Source organism: Terrapene carolina, unplaced genomic scaffold (assembly GCF_002925995.2).
Source record: "Terrapene carolina triunguis isolate 2854851 unplaced genomic scaffold, T_m_triunguis-2.0 Scaffold926, whole genome shotgun sequence".
In the NCBI taxonomy this organism is placed as follows: Eukaryota; Metazoa; Chordata; order Testudines; family Emydidae; genus Terrapene; species Terrapene triunguis.
In genome coordinates, this window is record NW_020665277.1 from 7,520,574 (window position 1) to 7,548,280 (window position 27,707).

The following is a 27,707-nucleotide window of genomic DNA, read 5'->3' on the forward strand; positions in this document are numbered from 1 at the left end:
CACCTCCATGCAGCCAGTGTCCTGTGCTCCCCACTGCCATGCTGTAGGGATTTATTTATTTACAGACAAATAAAATATGCAGAATTTTGCAGAATTTTAAAATAGTGTGTAAGAATTTTTTTTTTTTTTTTTTTTTTTTTTGGGCACAGAATTCCCTCAGGAGTATTTTTACAAGAGGAGACTGGAAGAGCTTGTCTTGTTTAGTCTAATAAACTGCAAGCAGAGAGGGGATCTGATTGCTTTCTATATCTCACACACCAGGATGGCAAACACCGGGGAGGGAGAAGAGCTATGGAAGCTAAAGGTCACATTGACTCAGGAAGAAATGGGGCTAAAGTGGCCATGACTAAATGTAAATTGGAAATTAAAAGGTTTCTCACCATCAGAGGAGTGAGGTTTTGGAACAGCCTCCCAACTGGAGCGGCAGGGACAAGAAACTGAACTAGTTTTAAAATGGAGCTTGGATTATATGACCGGGTTGCCTGAGAGAGCTCGGGACTGGACTTGATGACCCACAAGTTCCCGTCTAAGCCTTTGTTTGTCCCTGCACTGAGCCTGGGATAAGGCTTCTGTTATCAGACTAGCACCAACCTCCATGAACAGTAGAGAGAAGCACAGGGGGGGATTCTGCAAACTGGGCTGGAGCTATCGGAAATGGCACGTTTGCCATCAGACATGGCATCCCCAGTGTGTTAACAGGAAAGGGCACCAGTCAATGGGGACCCCGGATCATGGACAGTGTCATGGAAAGAAATTATGGGGGAGGGAGGAGGGAATAAGCATGGGGGTGGTTGATGGTGCCTCTCCATTGGATGGAATTTTAATCCAATTCAGCCAATCCTGTTTAAATGCACCTCTTTAGTTAGCTTTGATTAATTTTCCTGAGTGTAGACAAAGCCTTCGGAACTTTGGACAATCCCACCCACATGGATGAGAGCAGCGCCGCTGTGTTGCTCAGGGCTGGGGGGGGGGGGGGGGGGGGGGGGGCGAAAAGGAGACTCTTACTCTACTTCATATTGCCCTAGCTGTGCAATCAGTTATGGATGTCAGCCAGCCAGGGAGAAGGGTTTCAGCTGCTCCTGGACAGAGGCAGGGAGGTAGCTGGGCGCTCCATGGGGAAGCCAAGAGATGCCACACTCAGGTCATGCTGCTGCCTACCAGAGCCCTAGGAATTCTCTCTAGGCAGTGGAAGCACGGGGATCAGAAACATTTTGTTCACACAGGCGTTAGCTGCATACAGGAAGCACTTGGGCTACAGCACCTTCGTCCTTGTGGAAGTAATCTGGTCAGTTAGTTGTGTGTATAGGGCGGTGAGAAGTAAAACCTGCGGATGAGACAGTGATGTCACAGCTGAGGACTCAGGGACTGTATGGATCCAGCTACTTTGTCTCACTGTCTCCTTACCAGTCTGGAGGACACAGGACCCAGCAGCTTCTGAGAAGAAAATCAAGACTGGGATCAGAAGTAACGGAGAGTAAAGGGGACACCTCTAGTTGAATAGTAACGGAGTTCAGTCATGGGTTTACTTATACGTAAGACTTTGTTAACCAAGTCCAGAGTGGAGTTGTGGTGACTGGGGGGTTGTGGCAGTGACCTTCAAAGAGCACCAACCATACTTATCAGCGAGTCCCCCACTCCTTGGGACCGCTACCTGGGGCCGTACGAGTTCTCATCGTCCCTTCCTGACCCATCATTCAGGAAGCTGTTGAGTTTGGATACAGCATAAAACTTTTCCTCTTTTAAACTACCAATGTTGCGGTTTGTATGTAACCACTGCTTCTTAAAGCACAAACCCCTCTGGAATGAGCTAAAAGACTTCCCTGTTAATCAAGGCTGGAGCAGGTCATCAGCTGCTGTGTGGGCCAGTTACCACTAGAGGGGGCCAGTGTGCTGCACTGATCAAATGGGGGGGGGGAGGGTGTCACACTTATTTGAAAACCTAAACGTGGGGGGGTGGGGGAGTATCTGTCAGTGGAGATGGGGCATCTCTTTCTCAAAGCTCCACTCCAGCTCAGCCAGGAGTTTTGGGGCTGGAGGCAGAAATCAGTGTGGGAGATTCTCTGGCCTCTAACCCCCTTTCTACCCAATAAACCCCAGAACCTTGTGACATCTACTGTTGGCCTTTTTGCAGCATTAAAAATGGACCATTTTCCCTCCTTTTTGTTGCTGCTCCAGGACAGCACTTTGCCATTCATCCCATGGCTCCTTCAGAGCCTCTCGTGAAGTACCTGGGCCAAGCCTTGTTAAAAGCTGAAAGAAATGATGTCCACTACTTCTCCTTTAGTCACTATTTTATTGACACACTCAAAGAATTCTAACAGGTTAGTGAGGCATGGTTTCCCTATGGGGAGGCCGTGCTGGTTAGACACTAGCATATATCACTATCTTCTAGATGTTTGGTAACTCTATTTTTGTTTATTGTTTCAACCAGATTTAACAGTTATGGAGAGGTAGGGCTCACTGGTCTGTAATTCCCGAGATCTCCCCCACAGCTTTGGTAAAATCACTTGCAAAAGACATACATAAAAGAGAGTCTTTCACCACTACACTCTGCATTGATGTAGGGATTTCTCCTCAAGGAACTCAAAAGCTCCTTACTCATAGATGAATCCTCACTAGCCCAGATGGACATGGAGAGGGGAAGTCAGTGGAAGGGCTGCCGAGAGAACCCAGGAGTCCGGGCTGCCAGGCTCCTGGCCTAATCACAAAGATGCTGCCTAGATGATTGTGTTAGAAAATAAAAGCTTTTCCCAGAAAGCAGTTCATGCTTACAGTGAGGTTGTCTGCGTATCTGTCTGACAGCAGAAGGAATGAATATCATTCCCTGCCTGTGTCTGCTCCACAATATTTTGTCTAGCCTAGGTGCTCTCATTATAACTGCACATTAGTGACGGGAGTGCTTTTAAAACTGGGACTGCTAGACTGTATTGAACCTGGGATTCCTCTAGCCCCGTGGCTTATCTCTGACACTGGGCTAGCACCAGATGCTGCAGAAGAAAGTGAGAGGAATCCATATTTGGGATCATCTACCCACATGAATGTCTCATCCTAAATCACAATAGCTAGAGATCACCTTAAACCCTGGAACTTGAGGTTTAATATCCCTTCCAAACCCACTTCTTTATCATTTACTATCATACAGGTCTTGTTAGGCACATAAACATCCAGTCCCTCTTTGAATCTGGCTACGTTCTCAGCTACAGCAGCATCCTGTGGCAGGGAGTTCCACAATCCCGTGTGGAAGAGTCCTGAGGAATTGGTGGAGGGCTGGAACCCAGCTCTGCAAAAGGACAAAGATGGACATGCAGGTGGCAAAAAAAGGCGAGGGACCAGCTAGAAAAGGAGGCTAGACACAAAGATCAGGAATTTGATGAGCTTAAAAGTCTCTAGTTTCCCTCTATAGCTCTTTGAATACAGGAAGAGGCTCTCAGTCTTTGGCAGCCTGGTGATTAGGGCTTTGCTGACTTCTTGAGCCAATCATTGGTTTGAAGCTTGTGGAAACTGTCCATTTCTTCCCACAATTACTTGCCTGTCTCTTAGCTCCTTTCTGATTCACAACAGCACCTCACCTTTCACCCTGTGGTTAACAAAATCACTTAGCAGTCTTCTTAGTCATTAGACCCCAAAGCACAATCTCTCATTTCCCCTCCTTCTTAATGACAGAACTCCAGAGAAGTCCGCAAAATGAGTTTCGTTTCAGTGTCATCAAAGATTTGCTAAAGATGAGAGCTGTACAATGGTCACCTAACAGAGAGAGTGAAATCTCAGCCACTTGGGATATGCAGAACAAGGCTGGGCCAATACACCGTTCGGTCAGTCCTGCATTGGATGGGGAGGCAATGGAAGCAGTACATGTAAGTGATGTAAACCAGAGACTGTTGTTGACTGTGTCTGTGCAGCACCGGGTGTGACAGGGCCCTGATCTAGGTCGCTGTGTGTCTGTGCAGCGCCCGGCACAACTGGCCCCTGATCTCGATCACTATGTGTCTGTGCAGCGCCCGCCATGACGGGGCCTGATCTCGGTCACTGCGTGTCTGTGCAGCACCTGGTATGATAGAGCCTGATCTTGGTTTGCCTCCATGTGCCATGGCTGGATCTTGCTTCCCTGATGGAAGGGATCAACCAGGGCCACCCTGATGCAAGATAGGCTGGGATCTCCAGCACGTCCATGGGGTGTCCTGGTGGTCTCCATATTGGGTCCCCTAGCTCGGAGGGGAGAGGGGGGAAGCAGGGAGGGGTCCCAGTGTTGCCCTGGCTCCTGGGGATCCCCATATGGGGTCCATAACTGGAGATGGGGCTTGGTGATCCCCATATGGGGGGCACCCCAGCTCAGGTGGGCCTGCAGAGTCCCAATACAGGGCCCCCAGCTCAGGTAGGTCCCAGCATAGCTCCCTTAGCTGAGATGAGTCCTCTGGTGTTTGCTGAAGGCTGAGCTCCAGCAAAAGCTCTTGCCGCACTGGCCGCACTGGTAGGGGCGCTCGCCGGTGTGGGTGTTCTGGTGCTCCAGCAGGTTGGCGCTCTGGCGGAAGCTCTTGCCGCACTGGGGGCAGCGGTAGGGGCGCTCACCAGTGTGGGTGCGCCGGTGCTTGATGAGGTGGGAGTTCTGGCAGAAGCTTTTGCCGCACTGGGGGCAGGTGTATGGGCGCTCACCGGTGTGGGTGCGCTGGTGCTGGATCAAGTTGGAGCTCTGCCGGAAGCCTTTGCCGCACTCGGTGCAGCGGTAGGGCCGCTCCCCGGTGTGGGTGATCTGGTGCTTGGCCAGATAGGAGCCCAGGGCGAAGCTCTTGCCGCAGATGCCACAGCGGTGGAGCTTCTGGCCGGCGTGTGTGCGCCGGTGCTCCGCCAGATTGGAGCTCTGGCTGAAGATCTTGCCACACTCCGGACACTTGTAGGGCTTTTCGCCGGTGTGAGTCACCTGGTGCCGCAGCAGCTTGGAGCTCTGGCCGAAACTCTTGCCGCACTCGGGGCACTTGTAGGGCTTCTCCGCCATGCGGCAGCTGCGGCGGTGCTCAGCCAGCCGGCAGCTCCAGAGAAAGCTCAGGCCGCACTGCGGGCAGCGGAAGGGTTGCTCTCGCTGGTGGTGTCGCAGGCCGGCACTCTGGGCATAGCCCTTGCCGCACTCAGAGCACTTGAAAGGCTTCTCCTCCCCGTCGGCGCTGTGTCGCATGCGCCGGTGCCGGGCCAGCTTGGCGCTCTCCAGGAAGCACTCCCCACAGTCGGAGCAGGTGAAGGCCTCGTCGCCGGCGTGGGTGCGCTGGTGCACTAGCAGTGTGGCGCTTTGGTGGAAAGCCTCCCCGCACTCGGAGCATCGGTAGGGCTTCTCGGCGCTGTGCTGGCTGGCCCGATGGGCAGCCAGGGCGGCGCTCCAGCCAAAGCCCTCCCCGCACTCTCCACAGCGGTAGGGGCCTTGGCCGCCGGTGTGGGTGCGCTGGTGTTTGGCCAGGTCCGAGCTGACCACGAAGCTGCGTCCACACTCCAGGCAGTGGTACGGCTTCTCGCCGGTGTGGGTGCGGCGGTGGGTCACCAGCGTGGACTTGCGGCCGAAGCTGCGCCCGCACTCGTCGCAGCGGTAGGGCCGCTCCCCGGTGTGGGTGCGCTGGTGGTGCACTAGTGTGGAGCTCTGGCTGAAGCGGGCGCCGCACTGGTGGCAGCGGAAAGGCTTCTCGCCGGTGTGGATGCGCTGGTGCTCCAGCAGGGTGGAGCCACGGCTGAACTTCTTCCCGCACTCCGGACAGCTGTGGGGCTTTTCGCCAGCATGAGACTTCTGGTGCTCCAGCAGCGATGAGCTCCAGGTGAAGGCCTTGCCGCACTGGTGGCAGCGGTAGGGCCGCTCCCCGGTGTGGACCCGCTGGTGTTTGATCAGGTTGGAGCTCTGGGCAAACCCTTTGCCACACTCAGAGCACCGGAACGGCTTATCCTCCGCATCGCAGGCCTGCTCACCCGCACCTGCATCACGCCATCTACCCTGTGGCCTCTCAGAGCTCTCGCAGGAATCGTCCCCTTCGGAGCGGGCTGAGAACGGCCCTTCTGGCTCCCCATCGTCGTCGTCCGGCTCCTGCACATCATCAGCCTCCTCGTCCTCACTCAGGGCCCCGTCATCTGGCAGAAGGAAAAGAAAGAGGGAATCCAGACACACGTCAGTCACGCCAAGGGGAGGAAGTATCTAATGGGGAGGGAGGGCCCTGCACTGAGAGTCATAGGTGTCAAGGCCAGAACAGCCCACTGTGCCCATTGAGCCAGGCCTCCGGCCTAACCCAGGCCAGAGACTCTCCCGCAACCATTCCTGCCGCCAGCCCAGTAACTCCTGGGTGAGCTGGAGCGGAGCTTGGAGGAAGACACCTCTAGGGTTGGTCGGGAATTTTGCAGGGCTCCCAGGGCTTGTAGGCTCCCTGGAGGAGCTGGCAGCTACTGCAGTACAAAGAGTAAATAATAAAAAGGGGTCATGCAATGAAAATGAAAGGCAGCAAATTCTAAACCTTTTTCCCACGGTGTATAAATAGCCCATGGAACTCATTGCTACCAGATGTAGTGGAGGCCGAAGCTTAGCAAGACTCAGAGCAGGACTGGCTGTCTGTGAGGATAACAGGAACATACAGAGCTACTTAATGCTAACAGCTTGAGCCAATCTCTAACTATTACAGACCACGATAGGATCTAACATGGCGGCAGATTAGCCCCAATCTGCAACTGCAGGTTCTCCCACCTTCCCCTGCAGCATCTGGTGCAGGCCGCTGTCGGGAGACTGGGCTGGACAGACCTGGGTGCTGATCCGGTCTGGCGACTCCCTACGGTTCTGCTCCCACTGCAGTTTCTCTTCCAGAATTCCTCACCTGTCAGGACAACTCTCAGCTCCTCCCGCTCATCTGAGTCGGCGTCACATAGCTCCTCCCCTCGCTCCATCCACGAGAACTCGGCCGAGTGCGCCATCGGGAAGCTTGGGCATGGGAAAAGAAGACAGGAGACGGCCATTAGCATGGGTGAGACACTGGACCCCAGATCGAGGCTGGTCCCCGCAGGAGACCCGGCACCCAGGGGGAGCTGACAAAGTTGACACATTTTTATTGTGAGCCATAAATCCGTGCCAGCTCAGGCCTTGAAACCACCGTCACAGGGCAGCTGCCTCTTTAAAGGGAGATGGGTCTCGGCCCCACCCAACTGTCCCAGGGGGGTGGGGGAGGAGGAATGGAAAAGGCCATGTGACCCAATCAGGCCTCTAGGGCAGATAAGGAAGAAGCCTGGGAGAGTCAAGGCAGGAAGGCATGGGAGGGGGATTGGCGGGGCTGTAAGCAGTGAGAAGGCTGCTGCAGGGGACACCAGTAGAGAAAAGACTCCAGCTCGGTAAGGGGGACTCCAGGCAGAAGGCCTGGGAGTGCCTGGATGAAGAGTTGGGAAGGATGCATGAAAAGTCGGGAAGGATGGATATATAAACCTCAAAATAGATCAGCTTCCGACTTAGACTCTTAGGGCGTTATTTTGTAGCCGTTTATGATAACAAGCCAGCCCAATATGGGAGTTACTGGTTACGAGAAAGCCTCTGAGAAATTCCTGAGGAAAGAGAAACTATGGCTGCAGGGCCACCCCACGCCTCAAGGGGGAGCTGTGGAGGCAGAGACCATTACACCCCCCCTACAACGCAGCCTGATCCTTTATTATTATTGTAATTTGCGTTATAATCGCACACAGCCCCTGCCCAGAAGAGTTTACAGTCAAACTAGACAAAGGGAGGACAAGACACTAGGCACAGAGCGGGGAAGTGACTTGCCTAAGGTCACCCAGCAAGCCAGTTTTAGAGCTGGGAATGAACCCGGGTGTCCTGTGTCCCAGTCCATTAGATCCCATTGACTCTCAGTGCTGCACATGGATTAATACAGATGGATGCTCCACCCTGCACTGGGCCCCAGTTATTTCGAAGCAGGGGTCCACACAGGTTTAAGGGTCAGATCACATGATCAGGGCCCACACCTGTAGTTAGAACCTTTCCTCTGTGACTCAGGCTTTAGCTACCTTGGGGGTTAAGCAGCAATTCCAGTCCCGGTGCAAATCTCCCATGTAAACCGGGGAACAAGTTGTTTCCATAAACCACCAAGATTTGTATCAGTTTAACTCTGCTTCTGAGCAGGCTCCATCAGTGCAAATAGAGGGTCTCTGTCTACACGGGATGAAGGGCAGATCATCTTGCGCTTAACAGCAAGTGCCTTACAATGAGCATTTGATCCCTGAGCTGGGAGGCTGCTTTGGCCTGGCCCTGAGGTTAAAGATGACTGAAGAGATTATGGCTCTTCAAATCCACACCCTGCACAAGGTAGCACTGACCAGCCCTTTTGCATGGTTCCCACGCAGCTTGCGGTGGCTGGAACAAGGAACAAATTGCAGAGACCGGGACAGGAAAAAATGGGGAAGAACAAACTGTTGGCTGTAAATAAGTTGGCCCATAATTTTGCCAACCCAAAGAGTTAAAAAATGACGAGTCAGGCCCCCAAAATATCAGCGCATCTTAAAAATGGGATTATTTTTATATCGCTACATTTTTTTCATTCTGCTTTTTGAACCTTTAGGACCCCACCCCCCCAAACTACAAGGGCTGGAAATATACTCCCTGCCCCCCACCCTCCCCACCAACATAAAAGCTGAGATTCTCCCATAAATACATGGACCCAGTTGCTGGGGCTTTAAGGGGGGGGGGGGGGGAGACAGTTAAATATCAAGAAGCTCATAGTAAATCACCAGAGCTGGCAACACGGGGTGAACGAGTTATTTGATGTAAATAAATTGGCCCAGCTACAGCACATAGGGATTACTGGACTGGCTCAGCACCATGGTGTGTCTAGCCCAGTCTCTTCTCTCTGACAATGCCCAGGACTTGATACTGCAGAAGAAGGTGCAAGAAACTCCACCGTTTATAGATTCATAAATGTTAAGGCCAGCAGGGCCCATCATGCCCACCCAGTCCAGCCTCCTGCCTGACCCAGGCGAGAGAATCTCCCCCAGCGATTCCTGCCTCTGGCCCAGTAACTCCTGGCTGAGCTAGAGCGGAGCGTTGAGAGAGAGACGCCCCATCTCCACTGACATGGAAAATCCACCCCATCCCTAATGGAGCTGTTCCAACCCTTAATTCTCCTCCCTGGTAAACACTGGCTCCTTAGTCTTACCCTGAATTAGTCTCCCTTCAGCTCCCTGCTATTGGACCTGGCTCTCCCTTTGCCTGGAGGTTAAAGAGCCCTCTGCCCTCAGAAATCCCCTCCCCGTGTTGGTGCTTAAAGACCAGGATCACGTCAGCTCTTAACCTTCTCTGAGTAACCCGAATACATGGAGCGCCGTTAGTCTCTTCATGGACGACGGGTTTTCCAGACCGTGAATCATTCTTGTAGCTCTTTTCTGAACCTTAACAATTTCTCAGCATCCCTTCTGAAGTGTGGGCACAGTATCCAAGAGTGGTCTCAGCAATGCCATAGAAAGAGGTACTCGGTATTTCCCTGCTTACATAGCCAAAGATCAAGTTTGCCTTTTCAGTACAGCATTGCACTGGGATCTCCTATGCCAGATGTTTTCACCCGTCCTTTCTAGAGTCTCTGCTTTCCAGGATACAGGTTCCCATCCTGGATGTGTGACCCATATTCTTCGTTCCCATGTGACCATGCATTTGGCTGGGTTCCAACACACATTGTTCAAATGAGCCCAGCTTACCAAGGAACATGGGTCTTTCTGTGTCCCCACCACTATCTACCACTCCCACCTACCCTTGTGTCGTCTACACATTTTGTCCGCAGTGATTTTTATATTTTCTTTATGATTCATGTTGCAATTAGAGTTTCAGTTAGAGGAGACAGGGACAGATGCCTCCACTCCTTGGTAATAATGGAGAGCACAAGCAGATTGTGTAAAGATGCCTGTATTATTATTATACTGCGGGTGCCTGTCCAGCACCCACAATTGGAGGCGGGTTTTCCAGGCACTTAAGTCAGTGGTTAAATTTCCTAGAGCACTAAGCACGCAGCAGCTCCCACTGAGAACAGTTAACACAGAGTCCCCTTGGCCCTAGCATTTTGCTGGTATGTCATCTGTACTTTATTGTGTGCCTGGTGTGTCTAGTTAGACTGTAGGTGCTTCAGGGCAGGGACTCTCACTGCATGTCTGTGCAGCGCCCAGCACGACTGGGTCTCGTATTCGGTCACTGAGTCAGCCCGCGACGTGCCTGGCATAACAGGGCCCTGATCTCAGCCACGGCGTGTCTGTGCAGCACCCAGCAAGACTGGGCTCCATATGTGGTCACTGTGTGCCTGTGCAGTGCCTGTGCATGACAGGGCCCAATCTCAGCGGAGATTTAGACTATACTGTAATGCCAATATATAACAACAAAAAGATTGGCTCTTGCATCTAAAAGGTATGCAGGGGCCTGACAGATTACTCATATTTACTATTGATATAATAGCACAAGAGACCATAACTGAGATCAGGGTCCTGTCACTGCTAGCGCTGCACAGACCTGGAATCGCTGGTCCAATAAGGGCTCCCTGTGTAACCAGCCAAAACCATTCTCCTCACTTTACTGTTGGAGAAACTCAGGCCCAGGCAGAGTCCATGATGTGTCTGAGGTCACCCAGAAAGCATGTGGCAGCAGGAACTGAACCCAAGTTTCCACAGTCCCAGGCCTAGACCTTAACCCCAAGGCCACCCTGGCAGAGCAGTAAGACCATCATGTTCTCGGTCCTATAAAGGGCAAACGGGCTTGGGCCATTACCTCTCCTCGCTGGGATCCTCCAGTGGAAAGGGGCCATTGCTCTCAGTATCAACCAGAAAGTCGGGGTACGTCACAGACTCCACCTAAGACAGGAGAGACAAGGGAGTGTGGAGGGATTTACACTGGCCTGATGGGACGGGGCGGCCCAGCTGAGATGTCCCACTGAGCCAGCTCCTCAGAGAGAGAAAGGGGTCACTCCCAGCACCAAGAACCTCTGTGCTGGAAAGGCCCACACACACCACTGGCCCCTGCCCCACAGGGAAAGTGCACACACAGGGTCCAGGGTAAATATCACAATCACATGCACATACACACACACCCTTCCTCCAATGTGGAAGGACCACACATACAAGCATCCTGGGATAAGTTACACACACTGGGGTCTGGGGCAAATCACACACACCTGCAGAGAGACACACACTGGCGTCTGGAATACATCATACATGCATATGCATGGATGTGCACGCACACACAGGTCCCAGGGTAAATCACACACACTGGAGTTCTGGGGGTAAACGACACAGGCATGTGTGCAGACACACCGTGGTCCCAGGAGTAAATCACACAGGTGTGTGCACACATGCATCCCAGGGGTAAATCATACACACCCACACGGGAGTCCCAGGGGAAATCATGCATGCGCACACACACACACTAGGGTCTGGGGTAAATCACACAGCTGCAGGAGCACACACGTCCCAGGGGTCTATCACAGACACGCACCGCATCTCTCTCTCTCACACGTCCTGGGGGCAAATCTCACACACACAGGGGTCCTGGGGGCACAGCACACACACACACACACCCCCACACACAGGGGTCCTGGGGGCACAGCACACACACACCCATACACACACGGGTCCTGGGGGCACAGCGCACACACACGGCTCCTGGGGGCACAGCACAGACAGACACACACACACGGATCCTGGGGGCAAATCTCTCTCTCGCACACACACACACACACACACACACACACACCCTGGTGTGGGGCGGGTGGCACGCAGGGGGCAGGCGGGTCCTGTCCCCCCCGCACGCCCCTTCCACAGGCCCCGGCCCCGGGCAGCGCGACAGGCTCTAGCAGGCCGCAGGGCCAAGCCAGCACCCGGCCCCTTTGTCCATCCGCGCCTGCCCCGCCGCCGCTCTCGCCTCGCCCCGCGGCCTCCCCGCCGCGCACCCGAGCCCAGGGCGTTCCCCGCCCCGCCGCGGAGCCAGGCCCGGGGTACGAACCTGGCTAGAGGAGAACGGCGGGGGTGGCCTGGCCTAGCCCCCACCCCAGGCCGATCCCTCGGTGCACCGAGTCCGGGGGTCTCCCCGCTACAGCCCCGCACCCCGATCCCGCTGCACATGGGGCCCCCAGTGCACTCAAATCGGGGTGTCCGAGTCCTCCCGTCTCCCCCCGCACATGGGCCCCTCCCCGGTGCCCTGAATCCAGGTGCGGAGGTCGTGGCATCTCGCCCCGCTCCCCCCCTTCCCCGGGGCCCTGGACCTGGGTGCTGAGTGCATGGGACTCACCGTCTCCATAGCCCCCCGTGCTCAGCGCCAGGGCCCGTTCCGCCCCAGCCTGCGAGGGGTTAAAATCCACAGACAATGCTGGGACTGGGAGGAAGGGGGCTGGGGGGGGAGGAAGGGAAGAGGCTCCTCCTCCCCGCTCATGCCATTGGCAGATCTCCCGGCCCCATCAGGAGCAGGCAGAGCGATTGATTTGCCTGCGTAGCGTGTCTGCTCCAATGCCCCTATTGCCCTGGCTTCTTCCCGTGCCCCCCACGTTTCTGGGAGATCAGTGAGTCCCCAGCCCCCGTGTGAGACGCTGTCCCCTCCCAGTCACTAACTGGGGTACTGGGTGGGGACGCCCATTTCCAGCTCCGCCACTGACCTGCTGTGTGACCTTGGACATGTCACTTCCCCTCTTTGTGCCTCCATTTCCCCTCCCACTCCTTTGTCTGTCTGGTCTAGGAACAGTGTAAACTCTTCAGGGCAGGGATTGTCTAGCACCACAGGGCCTAGAGCCTCTAGGCACTTCACTTCCGCAATACAGCCAACCAGTGCCTTCTGCACACAGTCCCCAGGCTGAATCACTCCAGTGGCTTCTCTACCAGCCCTTACAGGCTGTTTGTTAGCACTTGCTGTCGGGCTGAATTTAATTAACGCCTGCCAAAACAAAGCAAACCTGGAGTTAATTAGATTGAGCTCCCTAATTCCATGTGTCATTGCACCTTTAAAGTGTAGCCAGGCAAAGCCACAAAATTACTATGTTCTGCCTCCAATCCAGTGCTCTGAGCTACAGATGCAGTTAGTCTACTCCAAAATATTGTCGTGTGTCTGGTCATTAACCAAGATAGTGAGGTGCCTCTTTTTGGTTTCTAGATGCATGTGCAATGGTTAACCACTAGCCTAGGACCCAGGGAGACTTGGGTTCAACTCTCGACTGCATTACAGACTCCCTGTGAGACCTTGTGCAAGTCACTTAGACCAAGTCTGTGCTAGAAATTGTTTGCTGATATAGCTGTAATAGCAGACACAATTCATTCTGACAAATAGGTGCTTTTGCTGGCATATTTGTACTGGTTCCACAAATGAAATAAGCTTAATTGACAAAAGCATTTTTATGCCAATATAACTGTGTCTAGACTAGGGCTTTTGCCTGTATAGAATTTTTTTTTAATTGCACCCCTAACTGGTGTTACTATGCCAGCAAAAGTTTCTACTGTATACTCGCCCTCAGTTTCTCTGTGCCTCAATTCTCCATCTGTAAAAATAGGAATATCTCCCTACCTCAAAAGCGTGTTGTAAAGATAAATACATTAAAGATTTACGTAGTTACTATGGTGAAGGCGGACCCTGTAAAGTATCTGAGATAGATAGACATGAAAACTATGTTCTTAAAATTGCAAAGTCAGATACACAACTATTAGGAAATGCCAGAGTTAAGGTTACCTGAACATTAACTCTGCCCCTTTGTGCACATGCATTAAAGTGCAATCTCTCCAAGGTGCTCTCTCGGCATTTATACTTCCTGTGACATGGACTGCCACTTATCATCTGTCTGTACAGCACCTACTGCAAATGCAACTAATAAATAATAATTGTAATGGGGCCCAATGTGATTGAGACCTTTAGGAATTACCACAATATAAATGTTAAATAAAACCAATAGCAATAGTTGAATTTTTTCAAGCAAAAAGCATTTTTGTTAGAAACTGCCTTTAGAAATATATATATGTTGTGAAAAATTGACAGTCAAAAATGTTGATTTTTTGGTGAAAAAATACTCTTTCCTTTTAATTTTTATTTATTTTAAAAATTCTTAAAAATGATTTCAACATTTTTATCAAAAACACTGATTTTGTTTTCCAAAAACTAGGCATTTGGTAAACAAAAAATTTCAGTAATATTTTTGATTAAAAAAAAATAAATTGTAAAGAATTTGTAATACAGACACTCCCCGACTTACGCAAGCGTTCCGTTCCGGAACACCTTGCGTAAGTCGGGAACATATACCTGACAATTACGCACACACACACACAAAAATAAAAGTTTACGGAACTTTTGGAACTTTTCCCGTAAGTCCGGATTTGCGTAAATCAGGTTTGCGTAACCCAGGGAGCATCTGTAAATTGCCAAAAATACAAATTAAATTTGTATCAGTTTCAAATATTTTGAAACAAAAAATTGACATCTTTCCTTAAAATGGATTTTTATCAGTCCTAGTTGTTAATCAACTTTAATATTCATTATATTAATAACATATTAATGCATCATATACTTTCCCCCCAATTGGGGCAGAGTTAAGGTTGCATAGACAACCTTAATTCTGATATTTCTTAACTTTTGAATGCTTGACTTTGTAACTTTAAGAAAATCCATTTAATACAGTTTTGCAATGTAGCTGGGGGATATAGTTTCCCAGATTTTTTTAGAAAAATGACACAAAACTACCAAGAAATTCCAACATGTGGGGTAGTAATGACCCCAACACCTCCAGTGGAATTTGAATCCAGGCTTTGAAATAAATATCTGTGTCAGCCGAACGTTATTTACTTTGATGTGTGTGGTCCTAATAGTGATCTGCTGGTTTCTTTTCCTTGTCTAAGGTAATCAGGACTCCTGGGTTCTATTTGTGGCTCAAGGAGGGGAGTGGAATCTAGTGGGTGAGAGCAGAGGGGTAGGGTGCAAGTCAGGATGCCTGAGCTCCCAGCTCTAAAAAGAGGTGAATTCTAGTTGTTAGCGCACTGGACTGGGACTCAGGATTGTTGGATTCTATCCCTCTCTTGGGATAGGCAGTGCGGTCCTGTAGGTTAGAGAAGTAGGAACTGGGAGTCCTAGCTCTTGCCTGTGACATTGTGCAAGTCATGTCCCCTCTCCATGCCTCAGTTTCCCTTTCTATAGCACCGGGACAATGATACTCCTTGTAAAGTGCTCTGCCTACAGATTATTACATTTGTGTTTACCACAGATCTCAGTAACTGCTGGATATGCTGAGTAAGAAAAACAAGGCAGCTTTGAGCCCATCACTTTATGAATCCTATGGAGCAGGTGCTCTAACATAGTGCGAATGGGGAAGGATACCTCTAGGGTTTGTACTAACCTTGATTTCCTTGCAGAGGCGGTGAAGATGCAGCTGTAGAAAGCTCAGCCTTCCTCCTCGGAGTCTGTCTTTGGGGTTGTTAATGTCTTTGCTGTTACAGATTGTCCCAATTGTTATGCAGACAGGTCGGGAGTGTTGGGACAGAGACCAAACCATCAGACAGGTGGGATTTCCAAGGAGGGGCATCTTTGTGTATTCCCAACTAGTACATTTATTTTGTTTCCAATGTATTAACATTGTTTTCCTTGTCCCGCCCTGACAGCTGGGACTCTACGCACCCCACCAGCTTTTTCCAAACCAACCCGCTGATATCACCCAAATATCACACAAAGTGAAAGGCCAGGCACTGAGCAGGATATAGGAGACCTGAGTTCTGTTCTTGGCTCTATCACTGAAGTGCTATATAACCTTGGACAAGTCCCCTCGGTGGCCCACTCTTTGTTTATTCAGACAGTGAGCTCTTTTGAGCGGGGACTGTATCTCACTTTGTGTCTGTGCAGCCAGGGGGCCCCAACCTCAGTCACCGTGTGTCGATGCAGCACCAGGAACAATGAAGCCTTAATCTCGGCCACAGTGCGTCTTGGCAGCAACAGAGCCAACATATCATTCATCGTGTGCTTTGCAGCCCCTGCTTGTTGTGTGTCTGTGCACTGCCCAGCATGGCCAGACCCTGATCTCTGTCACCACGCAAAGCGCTCAGATACTACAGCGATGGGTGCCATATGTCCCTCAGATAGATGTGTCTGTGCAGGACCTCACATGACAGGGCCCCAATCTCCATGGGACCTTTCAAGCACAACTGTACTATAAATAATAGCAATCATAAATTAAGTCTGCCACCAGTCAACCTCCCACAACCTACTCAGCTGTAGAAGCCTGGAAACAAAAGCTTTGAAAATCCCATAGCAATCCCGTTGGTGCACTGGGCTGGAGTCTCAACCAGCTGGGATCGTATCCAAGCTCGTAGTCCGCTTAATCTATCTGGCAGGATGATCAGAATGAGATTCAGGGCAGGTGAATGCCTGGAGTGCGTTAGGGGGTGGATGGACAGGCAGAGGGGTGAGATGTATGGGGAGAGACAGTTAGATAGATAGGTGCATATGGTGATAAAAAGACAGAGGGGCAGTAGGGGGATGAACAGGTAGAAGAGTAGGGCTAAGGAAAGACAGACAGTGTAGTGTTTATGGGGACGGATGGATGAATAGATGGAGGGGCTTGTTATGTTGTTATGGAATGGATGGATGGACAGACAAGGGGATGGTGTGTATAGGGAGTGATGGATGGAGGGAGAGAGAGAGAGAGAGTGGGGGAACATATGATTAGATAGATAGATTAGATAAAGCATGTCTGGGGTTGGATAGAAGAACAATGCTAAGGTGAGACAGACATAGTGTTTTTGTAGCTGGGTAACCTGTCTCCTTCTCTATCCAGGAGAACAATGCAGTAGTCCCATCATCTCTGCATTGCGGTACTGCTGTTAAATTGTGGTGCTGGGGCCATCCCCATCTCACATGTACTGGGAACCCCCAGCTGCATCACAACACCTTGTTATAGCAAACTCTGCCTCTTGTCCCCAACTAAGCTGGCGCTGTGCGCTTTCTGCAAGCCTCTGGCCTCTCCTTCTTGCTGCACCGCTGGTGAGAAATGAGCAGACCCCTGCTGCGGAAGGCCTCCCCGCATCCCGCACACCGGTAGACCCGCTCGGCCGCATGGAGCCTCTGGTGCCTCGTCAGGTTGGAGTTGCGCCCAAAGCTCTTGCCACACTGGTGGCAGCGGTGGGGTTTCTCGCCAGTGTGGATCTGCTGGTGTCTTGTTAGGGTGGAGCTCTGGCTAAAGCTCTTTCCACACTCGCTGCATGTGAAGGGGCGTTCGCCACGGTGAATCACCTGGTGGATCAGGAGGTGGGAGTTCCGGACGAAGCTTTTCCCGCACTCAGTGCAGTGGTGGGGCCGGTCCCCCCGGTGGATCCGCTTGTGTCTCAGCAGGTCAGAGCTGCGGCAAAAGGTTTTCCCACACTCAGCACATTTGAAAGGCCTGGGCTGGGGTTCGGGCTTCCCCAAGTCTGGTAGGGGAGGGGCTGATTCCACCTGCCTTTTCCCAATGGGGCTCCCATGCTGCCTCCCCACCCTGCGCTGAGTCCGTGATGCCTTCCCTTTGTATCTTCCCAGGGACACCCTGCGTGGCCCTGCCATCTCTGTCTCCTCCCGCTGGGGACTTGCGCTTGGCACCTCCAGCTGGGGACTTGCGCTCAGCACCACGTCACCTGATGGAATGAGAGGAGAGAGAATCCAGAGGTAAGTGGGGGGGGAGGGGGGGCGGGGAGATGTGTTGTCAGCTTTCATGATATTTGCTCTCAAAGCGCCCAGTTCCTGGAGTCATGTGATTATTGGAAAAGCTTCATTTTTTAAAGTGAGTCAATTTCTAGCCCTACTATTTGAGGAGAAAAGCTGGAAAATGTTAACCCCTAATAGCTCAAAATCCAGACAGTGAATAAACAGAACCCAGAATGTACTAGTATTTTTTAAAAATCATGTTTTTTAAGCCACTCACATGATTTTGGGGTTAGCGATATTTGTAAAGGGAACTGCAACTGTTAACAGATCTGAAATCTACAGCCAAATTCACTCCCCCCTCCCCACCACACATACTGAACCTTTTTCAGAGAGAAGGGAGCAATTCAGCTATTCCAAAACTCAGTGGGAGTTGGGCTACTGACTCCTTCAGGGTCCATCATTAGTCATTATTTCCAAAGAAGGGCAACAAACATGACAAAGGGGTTAGAAAACCTGACCTATGAGGAAAGGTTAAAAAACTGGTCATGTTTAGTTTTGAAAAAGACTGAGAGGGGAACCTGATAACAGTCTTCAAATATGATAAGGGCTGTTATAAAGAGAATTGTGATCAATTCTTGTCCTACCTTCAGTGGACATGGAGAACAAGTAATGGGCTTAATCTGCATGAAGGAAGATTTAGGTTAGATATTCGGAAACTTTCTAACTAGAAAGGTAGCTACGTTCTGCAATAAGTTTCTGAGGGAGGCTTGGAATCCCCATCATTGGAGGTTTATAAGAACAAGTTGAACAAACACCTGTCAGGGATAGTGTAGGTTTACTTGGTTCTGCCTCAGCACAAAGGACTGGACTTGATGATTCTCAAGGTCCCTTCCATCCCTACATTTCTATGAGTTTAAGGGTTTGCTCAGAGAATGAAAAAAGAATTTATTTGTAGATTTTAAGGCCACTATGTGAATACCCTCATCTACAGGTCAAAACCCAGAAGTGTTATCGTTATAATAGGACAGTGCCATCCTAATGTATCTGAAGAAGCAAGGAGGTATTCCCCATTCCTGACACTCACAGCATGTGAACCTCCCAAATAACTTATATCCCAGACATTGCAAGGTATTTACGCACTAGATATGGTAAACATTCATATGCCCCTTCATGCTTTGACCACCATTCCAGAGGACATGCTTCCATGTTGGTGACGCTCGTTAAGAAATAATGCATTAATTAGATTTGTGACTGAACTCCTTGGGGGAGAATTGTATGTCTTCTGCTCTGTGTTTTACCTGCATTCTGCCATATATTTCATGTTATAGCATCATCTCAGATGATGACCCAGCATGTTGTTTATTTTAAGAACACTTTCACTGCAGATTTGATGAAACGCAAAGAAGATACCAATGTGAGATTTCTAAAGATAGCTACAGCACTCAACCCAAGATTTAAGAATCTGAAGAGCCTTCTAAAATCTGAGAGGGATGGGGTTTGGAGCATGCTTTCAGAAGTCTTAAAAGAGTTACACTCCGATGCGGAAACTACAGAACCCGAACCGCCAAAAATGAAAATCAACCTTCTGCTTGTGGCACCTGATTCAGATGATGAAAATGAGCATGCGTTGGTCTGCACTGCTTTATCGTTATTGAGAAGAACCCATCATCAGCATGGACACGTCCTCTGGAATGGTGGTTGAAACATGAAGGGACATATGAATCTTTAGCACATCTGGCACATAAATATCTTGCAACCCTGCCTACAACAGTGCCATGTGAATGTCTGTTCTCACTTTCAGGTGACACTGTAAATAAGAAGCAGGCAGCATTATCTCCCGTAAATGTAAACAAACTTGTCTGAACGATTTGCTGAACAAGAAGTAGGACTGAGTGGACTTGCAGGCTCTAAAGTTTTACATTGTTTTGTTTTTGAGTGCAGTTATATAACAAAAAAAGGTCTACATTTGTAAGTTGCGCTTTCACGATAAAGAGATTGCACTATGGTACTTGTATGAGGTGAATGGAAAAATACTATTTCTTTTGTTTATCATTTTTACAGTGCAAATCTTTGTAATAAAAATAATATAAAGTGAGCACTGTACACTTTGTATTCTGTGTTGTAACTGAAATCAATATATTTTAAAATATAGAAAAACATCCAAAATATTTAATAAATTTCAATTAGTATTCTATTGTTTAACAGTGTGATTAAAACTGCAATTAATCGTGATTAATTTTTTGAGTTAATTGCGTGAGTTAACTGTGATTAATCGACAACCCTACTTTGTATATTTTGACATGTGTGGATAATTTGTGTTTTAACTGTTATAAGCTTTAACTTTTTGAATCTTTGTGTCTATTGTCATTTAATAATTATTGCCTGCTGCCCAAGTTGTCTGAGTCTCTCATAATTTCCTGCAACTTTGAAAATTTAAATCGATAAAAACAAAAAATGCTTAAAAACAAACTGATATTATCAGTCCAAATTATAAAAAAAAATGAAAATCAAATTCTACGAAGCCTAATTATGATACAGTCTTTAATTACACGATCACATACACTTTTTTCCACAGAACCCCTGCCTCCTTTAGTGCATAGGATGGTCTGTGCTGTGGGGATGAGTCAGGGTTTTGTAACAAAGGAGGCTGTACGACAGTTGGCTCATTTGTCACCGAAGTTGGAAGGTGTACAGAGAATGAGGCAAGGGATTGAAGGAAGAGAAAGGAAGGTCTCTTGGTTGAGGCAGTTAAATGCTGCCCTAGAGAAATGGATTCTGTTCTTGCCTCTGCTATAGAGTTCCTATGTGATGCCGGGTAAATCACTAAACCAAATTTTCACAGGTAGCCATTGTGTGTTCCTCATTTTCTGGGTCCCCAACCTGAGTCACCAGGGGTCAGAGCTGCAGATGTGCTGAGCACGCAGCTGCAACTTGGATCAATAGCTGTGCTTTGATAATAGCAAGTGCTATAAAAATGCTAAGTAAGCTGGGCCTGGGAATCTCAAATTGGAAACCCAAATTTGGAAGAGACTTTTTGACAACTTTGGCCTTCATTCCATAGATGTAAAGTGGGGATAATACCATTTCACCTCACAGGGGTTTATGAAGAGAAATTCATTAATGTTTGTAAAAAACTAAGATATATGATGAAAGCAGCATAGAAAAGCCCATGAGAAAATTAATAATTCTGTATTCAATGCAGGGTTTGGATGGTGTGCAGTTAATAATGACTGAAGTCCCACTCTGAAGGAGAAGGATAAAAATAAATATTAACCTACCCATCCTGTGATCACCATCCATCATGTGCTCTGAATGAGGCCGGGGGCCTGTGGAAAAAAACAGTATGCAATAATGTAATTAAAGAGTGTATCATAATGCGTATGCATGAGGACAAATTATAGGTTAATTGATTTTAAGGCTTGGAGTGACTGTTATGATTATCTGGTCTGTGTTATACCAATAAAAACTAGCAGGATCTTATTAAAGGGGACAAGATAAAGATGCCTCATTTATTATGATAACAATTTGATTTATGACCAATAACTAATATCTTAATCCGTATACACACACACATTATACCTAATACCTATACACACACACACACATTTACACACACACACATCCATCAGATGTTCTGCAGCTGCTGCATAGTTACCAGTCCTGCTTGAGTCTGTGGCTTGAGTTTGCAGCTTGGGTTCGTGGCTTGTGGCAGCTAACTGGCCAGGAAAGCCGGGCACAAGGATGAGCTGGGTCTCTGTTGGGCATGCACCGATGCCCTTCCATGTTGGCAGCAGAATGTTACCCTCCTCCAAAGTTTTCCATCTCACCCATCCTTTTTGTAGGCTTTAGTTTGAATCCAGAGTCTATAGGTCTTGCTGTGTCACGCTGCCTCTGGGTTTGGTGATTGATCACCTGTCAATTGCAGACATGACTTTCAGCCTCGGACCGGGCTTTGATCTTCCTTCTATTGTACCTTTTCTTTTTAGGATGGATTCTTCTTACTTTGTTAGGGCTCTTGTCTGCATCTTCAGCCTTTGGTGTTCGAACTCTATTTAATCAGGACAGGCTGGGGCTGGAGGTTGATTCCATCATCCATACATACCTCATTCACACATCTAAACTAAACTAATAAGATTACAGCAGGGTTTGCAAAAATGAAGGTTGCAGCAAGCCCTTACAAAATGGAGTAAGTGTTTTAAAATGGGGTTTGAATTACAATATGGCAAACAGTGAACAGAAGTTACAATATAGACAAGTATAATGGATGGCAAACAGTGAACAGAAGATACACTGTAGGCAAGTGTAATAAATGGTGAACAGAAGTTACAATACTGAAACAGTGCAAGTCTCAGTGATTTAAGCAGGAATTGGATTGATAGTGAAACTTACAAAGGCAGCTGACTGAACAGCTATGGCTCTTAACAAGCATCTTAATTGTTAATTAGCCAGTTATTGGGGTAACCAGTTTTATGAATGAATATTGTTTCATTCATAAAACTTTACTTATGAAGTTACATTAATAAAGTAAACAATTAAAAACAATTTCATTCATCAGTCCTACATCTGTCCTCCTGCGTAACCCAGGTCAGAGAATTTCACCCAGTGATTCCTGCATTGAATCTCTGTGTGGGTGAATCTCTAGTCAGCATGTTGGGGACTTAGCTTCCTACATCAGATGCTGCGGATGCCCCCCTTGTAATCTGGGAGCTTGGCTTGAGCAATTGCTGCTCACTTGGGTATTAACTTTTCCTTTCTAATTTCTGAATAGTGATATAAATCCCCTAGACTTTGATGTTTTTTCCTCATAATGAAATATTGATCCGAAAATCCCCTCAAATTTCCCTCATTGTCTAATTATTAAATATTGATAGAAAAATCTCAAAATTCACGTTTTCCCTCTCTAATTAGTGAAGGAGATAAAATCCCCTTCATTTTTGAGGGAAACTGTTTCCCTGATTTAATTATCCCAAAATGGGGGCAGAGGGGCTTAAACTCCCTAAGGATCAACTTTTTCTCTTATCTTCAAGGCAGGGTCACAGGAAGAGAAAGGGAAAGCAGGAGTCCCTGAGGAGGGATTGGCTACCCAAGGAGTTATTCCAGAATACTTTCATATGTGGAAACTCTTATTCCAGAAAAAGGGTACCTTGATCCTGTATAGTCCAATCCATCTTTGGTCTGGTCTATACTACCCGCCTGAATCGGCGGGTAGAAATCGACCTCTCGGGGATCGATTTATCGCGTCCCGTCGGGACGCGACAATCGATCCCCGAATCGGCGCTCTAATTCCACCAGCGGAGGTGGTAGTAAGCGCCGCTGACAAAAAGCCGCAGAAGTCGATTTTGCCGCCGTCCTCACAACGGGGTAAGTCGGCTGTGATACGTCGAATTCAGCTACGCTATTCACGTAGCTGAATTTGCGTATCTTAAATCGACTCCCCCCTGTAGTGTAGATGTACCCTTTGAAAATGGCTTAAGCTAAACAGGAACAAGGAGGCACTCTTCTCTGGCATAACAGTGTCCACATAAAGAGTTATTCTGGAATAGTCTTTCAAATCACTCCCTGTCTTAATCCCAATTAACTTTCAAGTGTAGAGAAGCCCTGATGAGTCTGCCCGGCCCCAATTTAACCCATCCCAGCTGCTCCCCAGACCCCAACAACCCAACCCAGCTCCCCACCTCCACCTGCCATTCACTCACCCATCCCCCTCTGATATCCCCTCCCAACTGCCATAGAATTCTCCGGAACTTTTAAGGTCCCTTCCAGCCCTACATTTCTATGATTGTACAATGCATTCCCCAAATAAACCTCTCTCAAAGCACAGGACTCCTTGTTGCCCATATCAATGACAGGGTCAAGCCACGGTGGCAGGGGATGGGGCAGGGACTGTCTAGCTATTGATTGCAATCTCCATGGGGACATGGGAGATTAGGAGGAGAGTGATTTCATCCCTTTTTCCTCTAATTATCAATGATTGTTGGAAAATCTTAATTTTCCCCTCAGATTTTGCCATTTCTCTCTAATTTTTGAATATTGATAGAAAAACCCCTCATAGACTTTAAGGCCAGAAGGGACCATCGTGATCATCTAGTCTGACTTCCTGTACATTGTAGGCCACAAACCTCCCCCAGCTGCTCCTGTAATAGAACCTTAACCTCTGGCTGAATTACTGAAGGCCTCAAATCAGGGTTTAAAGACTTCAAGTTACAGAGAATTCACCATTTACACTAGTTTAAACCAGCAAGTGACCCATGCCCCATGCTGCAGAGGAAGGCAAAAAACAAAAACAAAACCCCAGGGTCTCTGCCAATCTGATCCGGAGGAAAATTCCTTCCCAACCCCAAATATGATGATCAGTTAGACCCTGAGCATGTGGGTAAGATCCACCAATCAGACACCTGGGAAAGAATTCTCCATAGTAACTTAGAGCCCTCCCATTCTGGCCATTGGGGATATTTGCTGCTAGCAGTTGCAGATTGCCTACATGTCATTGTAGGCAGTCTCATCATACCAATTCCTCCTCCAATTTATCAGTCTCAGTATTGAAGCCAGTTAGATTTTTTTGCCCCCACTGTTCCCTCTGGAAGGCTGTTCCAGAACTTCACTCCTCTGATGGTTAGAAAGCTTCACTTAAAGAAAAGTGAAAGCCAAAACTCGTTAATGGCCAGTTTATATCCATTTGTTCTTGTGTCCACACTGGTGCTCAACTTAAATACACTAGAACCTCAGAGTTACGAACACCAGAGTTATGAACTGACCAGTCAACCACTCAGCTCATTTGGAACTGGAAGTATGCAATCAAGCAGCAGAGACCCAAAAAAGAAGCTAATACTGTACAGTACAGTACTGTGTTAAATGTAAACTACCAAAAAAAAAAAAAAAAAGGGAAAGTTTAAAAGAAAGATTTGACAAGTAAACTCTTTCTGTGCTTGTTTCATTTAAATTAAGATGGTTAAGGCAGCATTTTTCTTCTGCATAATAAATTTTCAAAGCTGTAATAAGTCAATGTTCAGTTGTAGACTTTTGAAAAAACAACCATAATGTTTTGTTCAGAGTTATGAACAACCTCTGTTCCCGAGGTGTTCGTAACCCTGAGTTTCTACTGTAACTTCTCTCTCTCCCTGGTATTTATCCCTCTGATGTATTTATAGAGAGCAATCATATCTCCCCTCAGCCTTCTTTTGGTTAGGTTAAACTCTTTGAGTCTCGTCTCATAAGATAGATTTTCCATTCCTCGGATCAGCCTAGTAGCCATTCTCTGCACCTGTTCCAGTTTGAATTCATCTTTCTTAAACATGAGAGACCAGAACTGCACACAGTATTCCAGATAATGTCTCACCAGTGCCTTGTATGATGGTACTTCCCTGTCTCTACTGCAAATACCTCACCTGATGCATTCTAGCACCTCATTAGCTTTTTCATGGCCACATCACATTGGTGGCTCATAGTCATCATGTGATCAACCAACACAACTAGGTCTTTCTCCTCTTCTGTCACTTCCAGCTGATATGTTTCCCGTTTATAGTAAAAATTCTTGTTGTTAGTCCCTAAATGCATGACTTTGTACTATTAAATTCCATCCCATTTCTTTTACTCCCATTTTCAAGATCATCCAGATCTTCTTGTATGATATTCTGGTTCTCCTCCTTATTGGTAATACCTCTCAATCTTGAGTCATCTGCAAATTTTATTAGCTCACTCCCAATTTTTGTGTCAAGGTCAGTAATAAAAATGTTAAATAAGATTGGTCCCAAGACCAATCCCATAGGAACTCCACTAGTAACCTCCCTCCAGCCTCCCAGTTCACCTTTCAGTATGACCCACTGTAGTCTCCCCTTTAACCAGTTCCTTATCCACCTTTCAGTTCTCATAGTAATCCCCATCTTCTCCAATTTAACTAATAATTTCCCATGTGGAACTATATCAACGCCTTACTGAAATCCAGGTAGATTAAATCTATTGCATCTCCTTTGTCTAAAAAAATCAGTTATCTTCTCAAAGAAAGAGATCAGGTCAGTCTGGCATGATCTACCCTTTGTAAAACCATGTTGTGGTTTATCCCAACTACCTTTAAGCTCTATGTGTTTAACTACTTTCTCTTTCAAAATTTGTTCCAAGACCTTGCATACAACTGAGGTCAAACTAACAGGCCTGTTGTTTCCCGGATCACCTTTTTTTCCCTTTCTTAAAAATAGATACTATATTTGCAATTCTCCAGTCATAGGGTACCACCCCCGGGTTTATAGGTTCATTACAAATCCTTGCTATTGGGCTTGTAATTTCATGTGTCAGTTCCTTTAATATTCTTGGATGGCAATTATACGGGCCCCTTGATTTAGTCCCATTAAGCTGTTTGAGTCCGACTTCCACCTCGGATGTGATAATTTTTACTTCTATATCCTTATTCCATTAGCAATCCTGTCACTACCCCCAAGTTCTTCATTAGCTTCATTAAAACCTGAGGCAAAGCATTTGTTTGGGTTGTTGGGCCATGCCTAGATTATCCTTAATTTCCACCCATCCTTAGTGTTCAGCCCTCCCACATCTTCTTTCCTTGTTTTCTTTTTCTTTTTATGGCTATAGAACCTTTTTACTATTGGTTTTAATTCCATTTGCAAGGTCCAGCTCTGACTGGCTTTCAGCAGTTCTCACTTTATCCCTACACTTTCTGACCTCCCAGAGGTAGCTTTCTTTGCTGATCAATCCCATCTTCCATTTCTTGTAGGCTTTCTGCTTTCTCTTAATCACCTGCTTGAGATGCTTGCTAATCCAGGTTGGTCTGCAACTTTTCCCTATGAATTTTCCCCCTTGCATGGGGTGCCAGCTTCAGATACTTTAAGTGAAAGTTGCAGAAATTAATTCTAAGCCTTCTCCACATTCAGATCTTTGAGTTCTTCAGTCCAGCCCACTTCCCTAACTAATTAGCTTAATTTTTAAGGGTTGCCCTTTTGAAATCAAGGACCCTACTTGCAGTTCTATTTTTGTTTATCCTTCCTTTTAGTTTAAACTGAATTAGCTCATGATCACTCAAACCCAGGTTGTCCTCTACTACCAGTTCTTCTTTGAGATCCTCAGTACTCACCAATACCAAATTAAAAATGGCATCACCTCTTGTGGGTTCAGCAATTATTTGGTGAAAAAAATGGTCAGTTATCACAACCAGGAAAACCTGGGCCCTACTATTATTAGTAGCACTTGTCCTTCAATCTAGTTCTGGAAGTTAAAGTCTTCCATAATCACACAATGCCCAGTAGTATTTATTTAATTAAAACAATTAAGGAGGTCTCTCTCTATATCTGAATCAGATCCTGGGGTCTGTAACACACCCCAAGTACGATCTCAGGGGAACCTCTAGTAGCTTTCTTCCCCAAAGTGATTTTGGCCCAAACTAACTTTCTTATCCATTCCATCACTTCTAATTTCTTTACAATCTACCTCATCGTTAGCATACAATGCTACTCCACCACCTTTGCCTTCATTTCTGTCTTTCCTGAACAGCACATACTCTTCAATCTCTGTACTCCAGTCATGACTACTAGTCCATCATGTTTCTGTTATCCCTATAATATCCGGTTTCACTTCCTGCACCAGTAACTCTAGTTCCTCCATTTTGTTACCCAGGTTCCTTGCATTGGCATACAAACATCTTGACTGTTGTTGCTGCTGCTCCCTCATTGCTGCCCTCTCCCAACTGTCACGGAACTTTTTGGCCTCATCTCCCAACTGCCAAACAATGGCCCTTTACATGCTGCTGTCCCCTCCCAACTGTTTTCTTGCTCCATCCTCCCTACCCTTCTCCTGTCAAAGCCATATTGCCCAGTGCTCCTGGCTGCCTGTGCAAATGTTTGATTGGGAGCAAATCCTCACTTTCTCTAATTATCAAACTGATGTAAAGTCTCCTCATATTTTACCACTTTTCAACTTCTGGTTTTAGAGGGAAACAATTGCCCTTAGTTGACATATCTTTTAGCCTGCCAAGGTCCAAATATAAGACACACTATGTGACAAAGGCCGAAAAGCATTAATAGAAATATACTATTAATTTAAATTAATACGTTATTAATATAAATCCCCTGGGATTTTACCCTCTCTCTCTCCCCCATCTAATATT

The 27,707-nt window shown here is 47.6% G+C and overlaps 2 protein-coding genes across 2 annotated transcripts; both read right to left on the bottom strand.

Moving 5' to 3' along the window:
• Positions 1-4,070: 4,070 nt before the first annotated feature.
• Positions 4,071-12,328, bottom strand: LOC113408168 (zinc finger protein 665-like). Its single transcript, XM_026661053.2, has 4 exons — positions 12,254-12,328; positions 10,739-10,821; positions 6,831-6,934; positions 4,071-6,099 (listed from the first exon to the last, which is right to left on the bottom strand). Exons 1-4 carry the CDS (start codon positions 12,260-12,262, stop codon positions 4,394-4,396), a joined length of 1,902 nt encoding a protein of 633 aa, XP_026516838.1. The 5' UTR covers positions 12,263-12,328; the 3' UTR covers positions 4,071-4,393.
• A 2,992-nt stretch (positions 12,329-15,320) lies between these two features.
• LOC112125870 (zinc finger protein with KRAB and SCAN domains 1-like) lies at positions 15,321-20,922 on the bottom strand. The gene is made up of 2 exons (XM_026661084.1): positions 20,878-20,922; positions 15,321-17,589 (listed from the first exon to the last, which is right to left on the bottom strand). The coding sequence occupies exons 1-2, from the start codon at positions 20,900-20,902 to the stop codon at positions 16,904-16,906; spliced, it is 711 nt and encodes a 236-aa protein (XP_026516869.1). The 5' UTR covers positions 20,903-20,922; the 3' UTR covers positions 15,321-16,903.
• Positions 20,923-27,707: the final 6,785 nt, after the last annotated feature.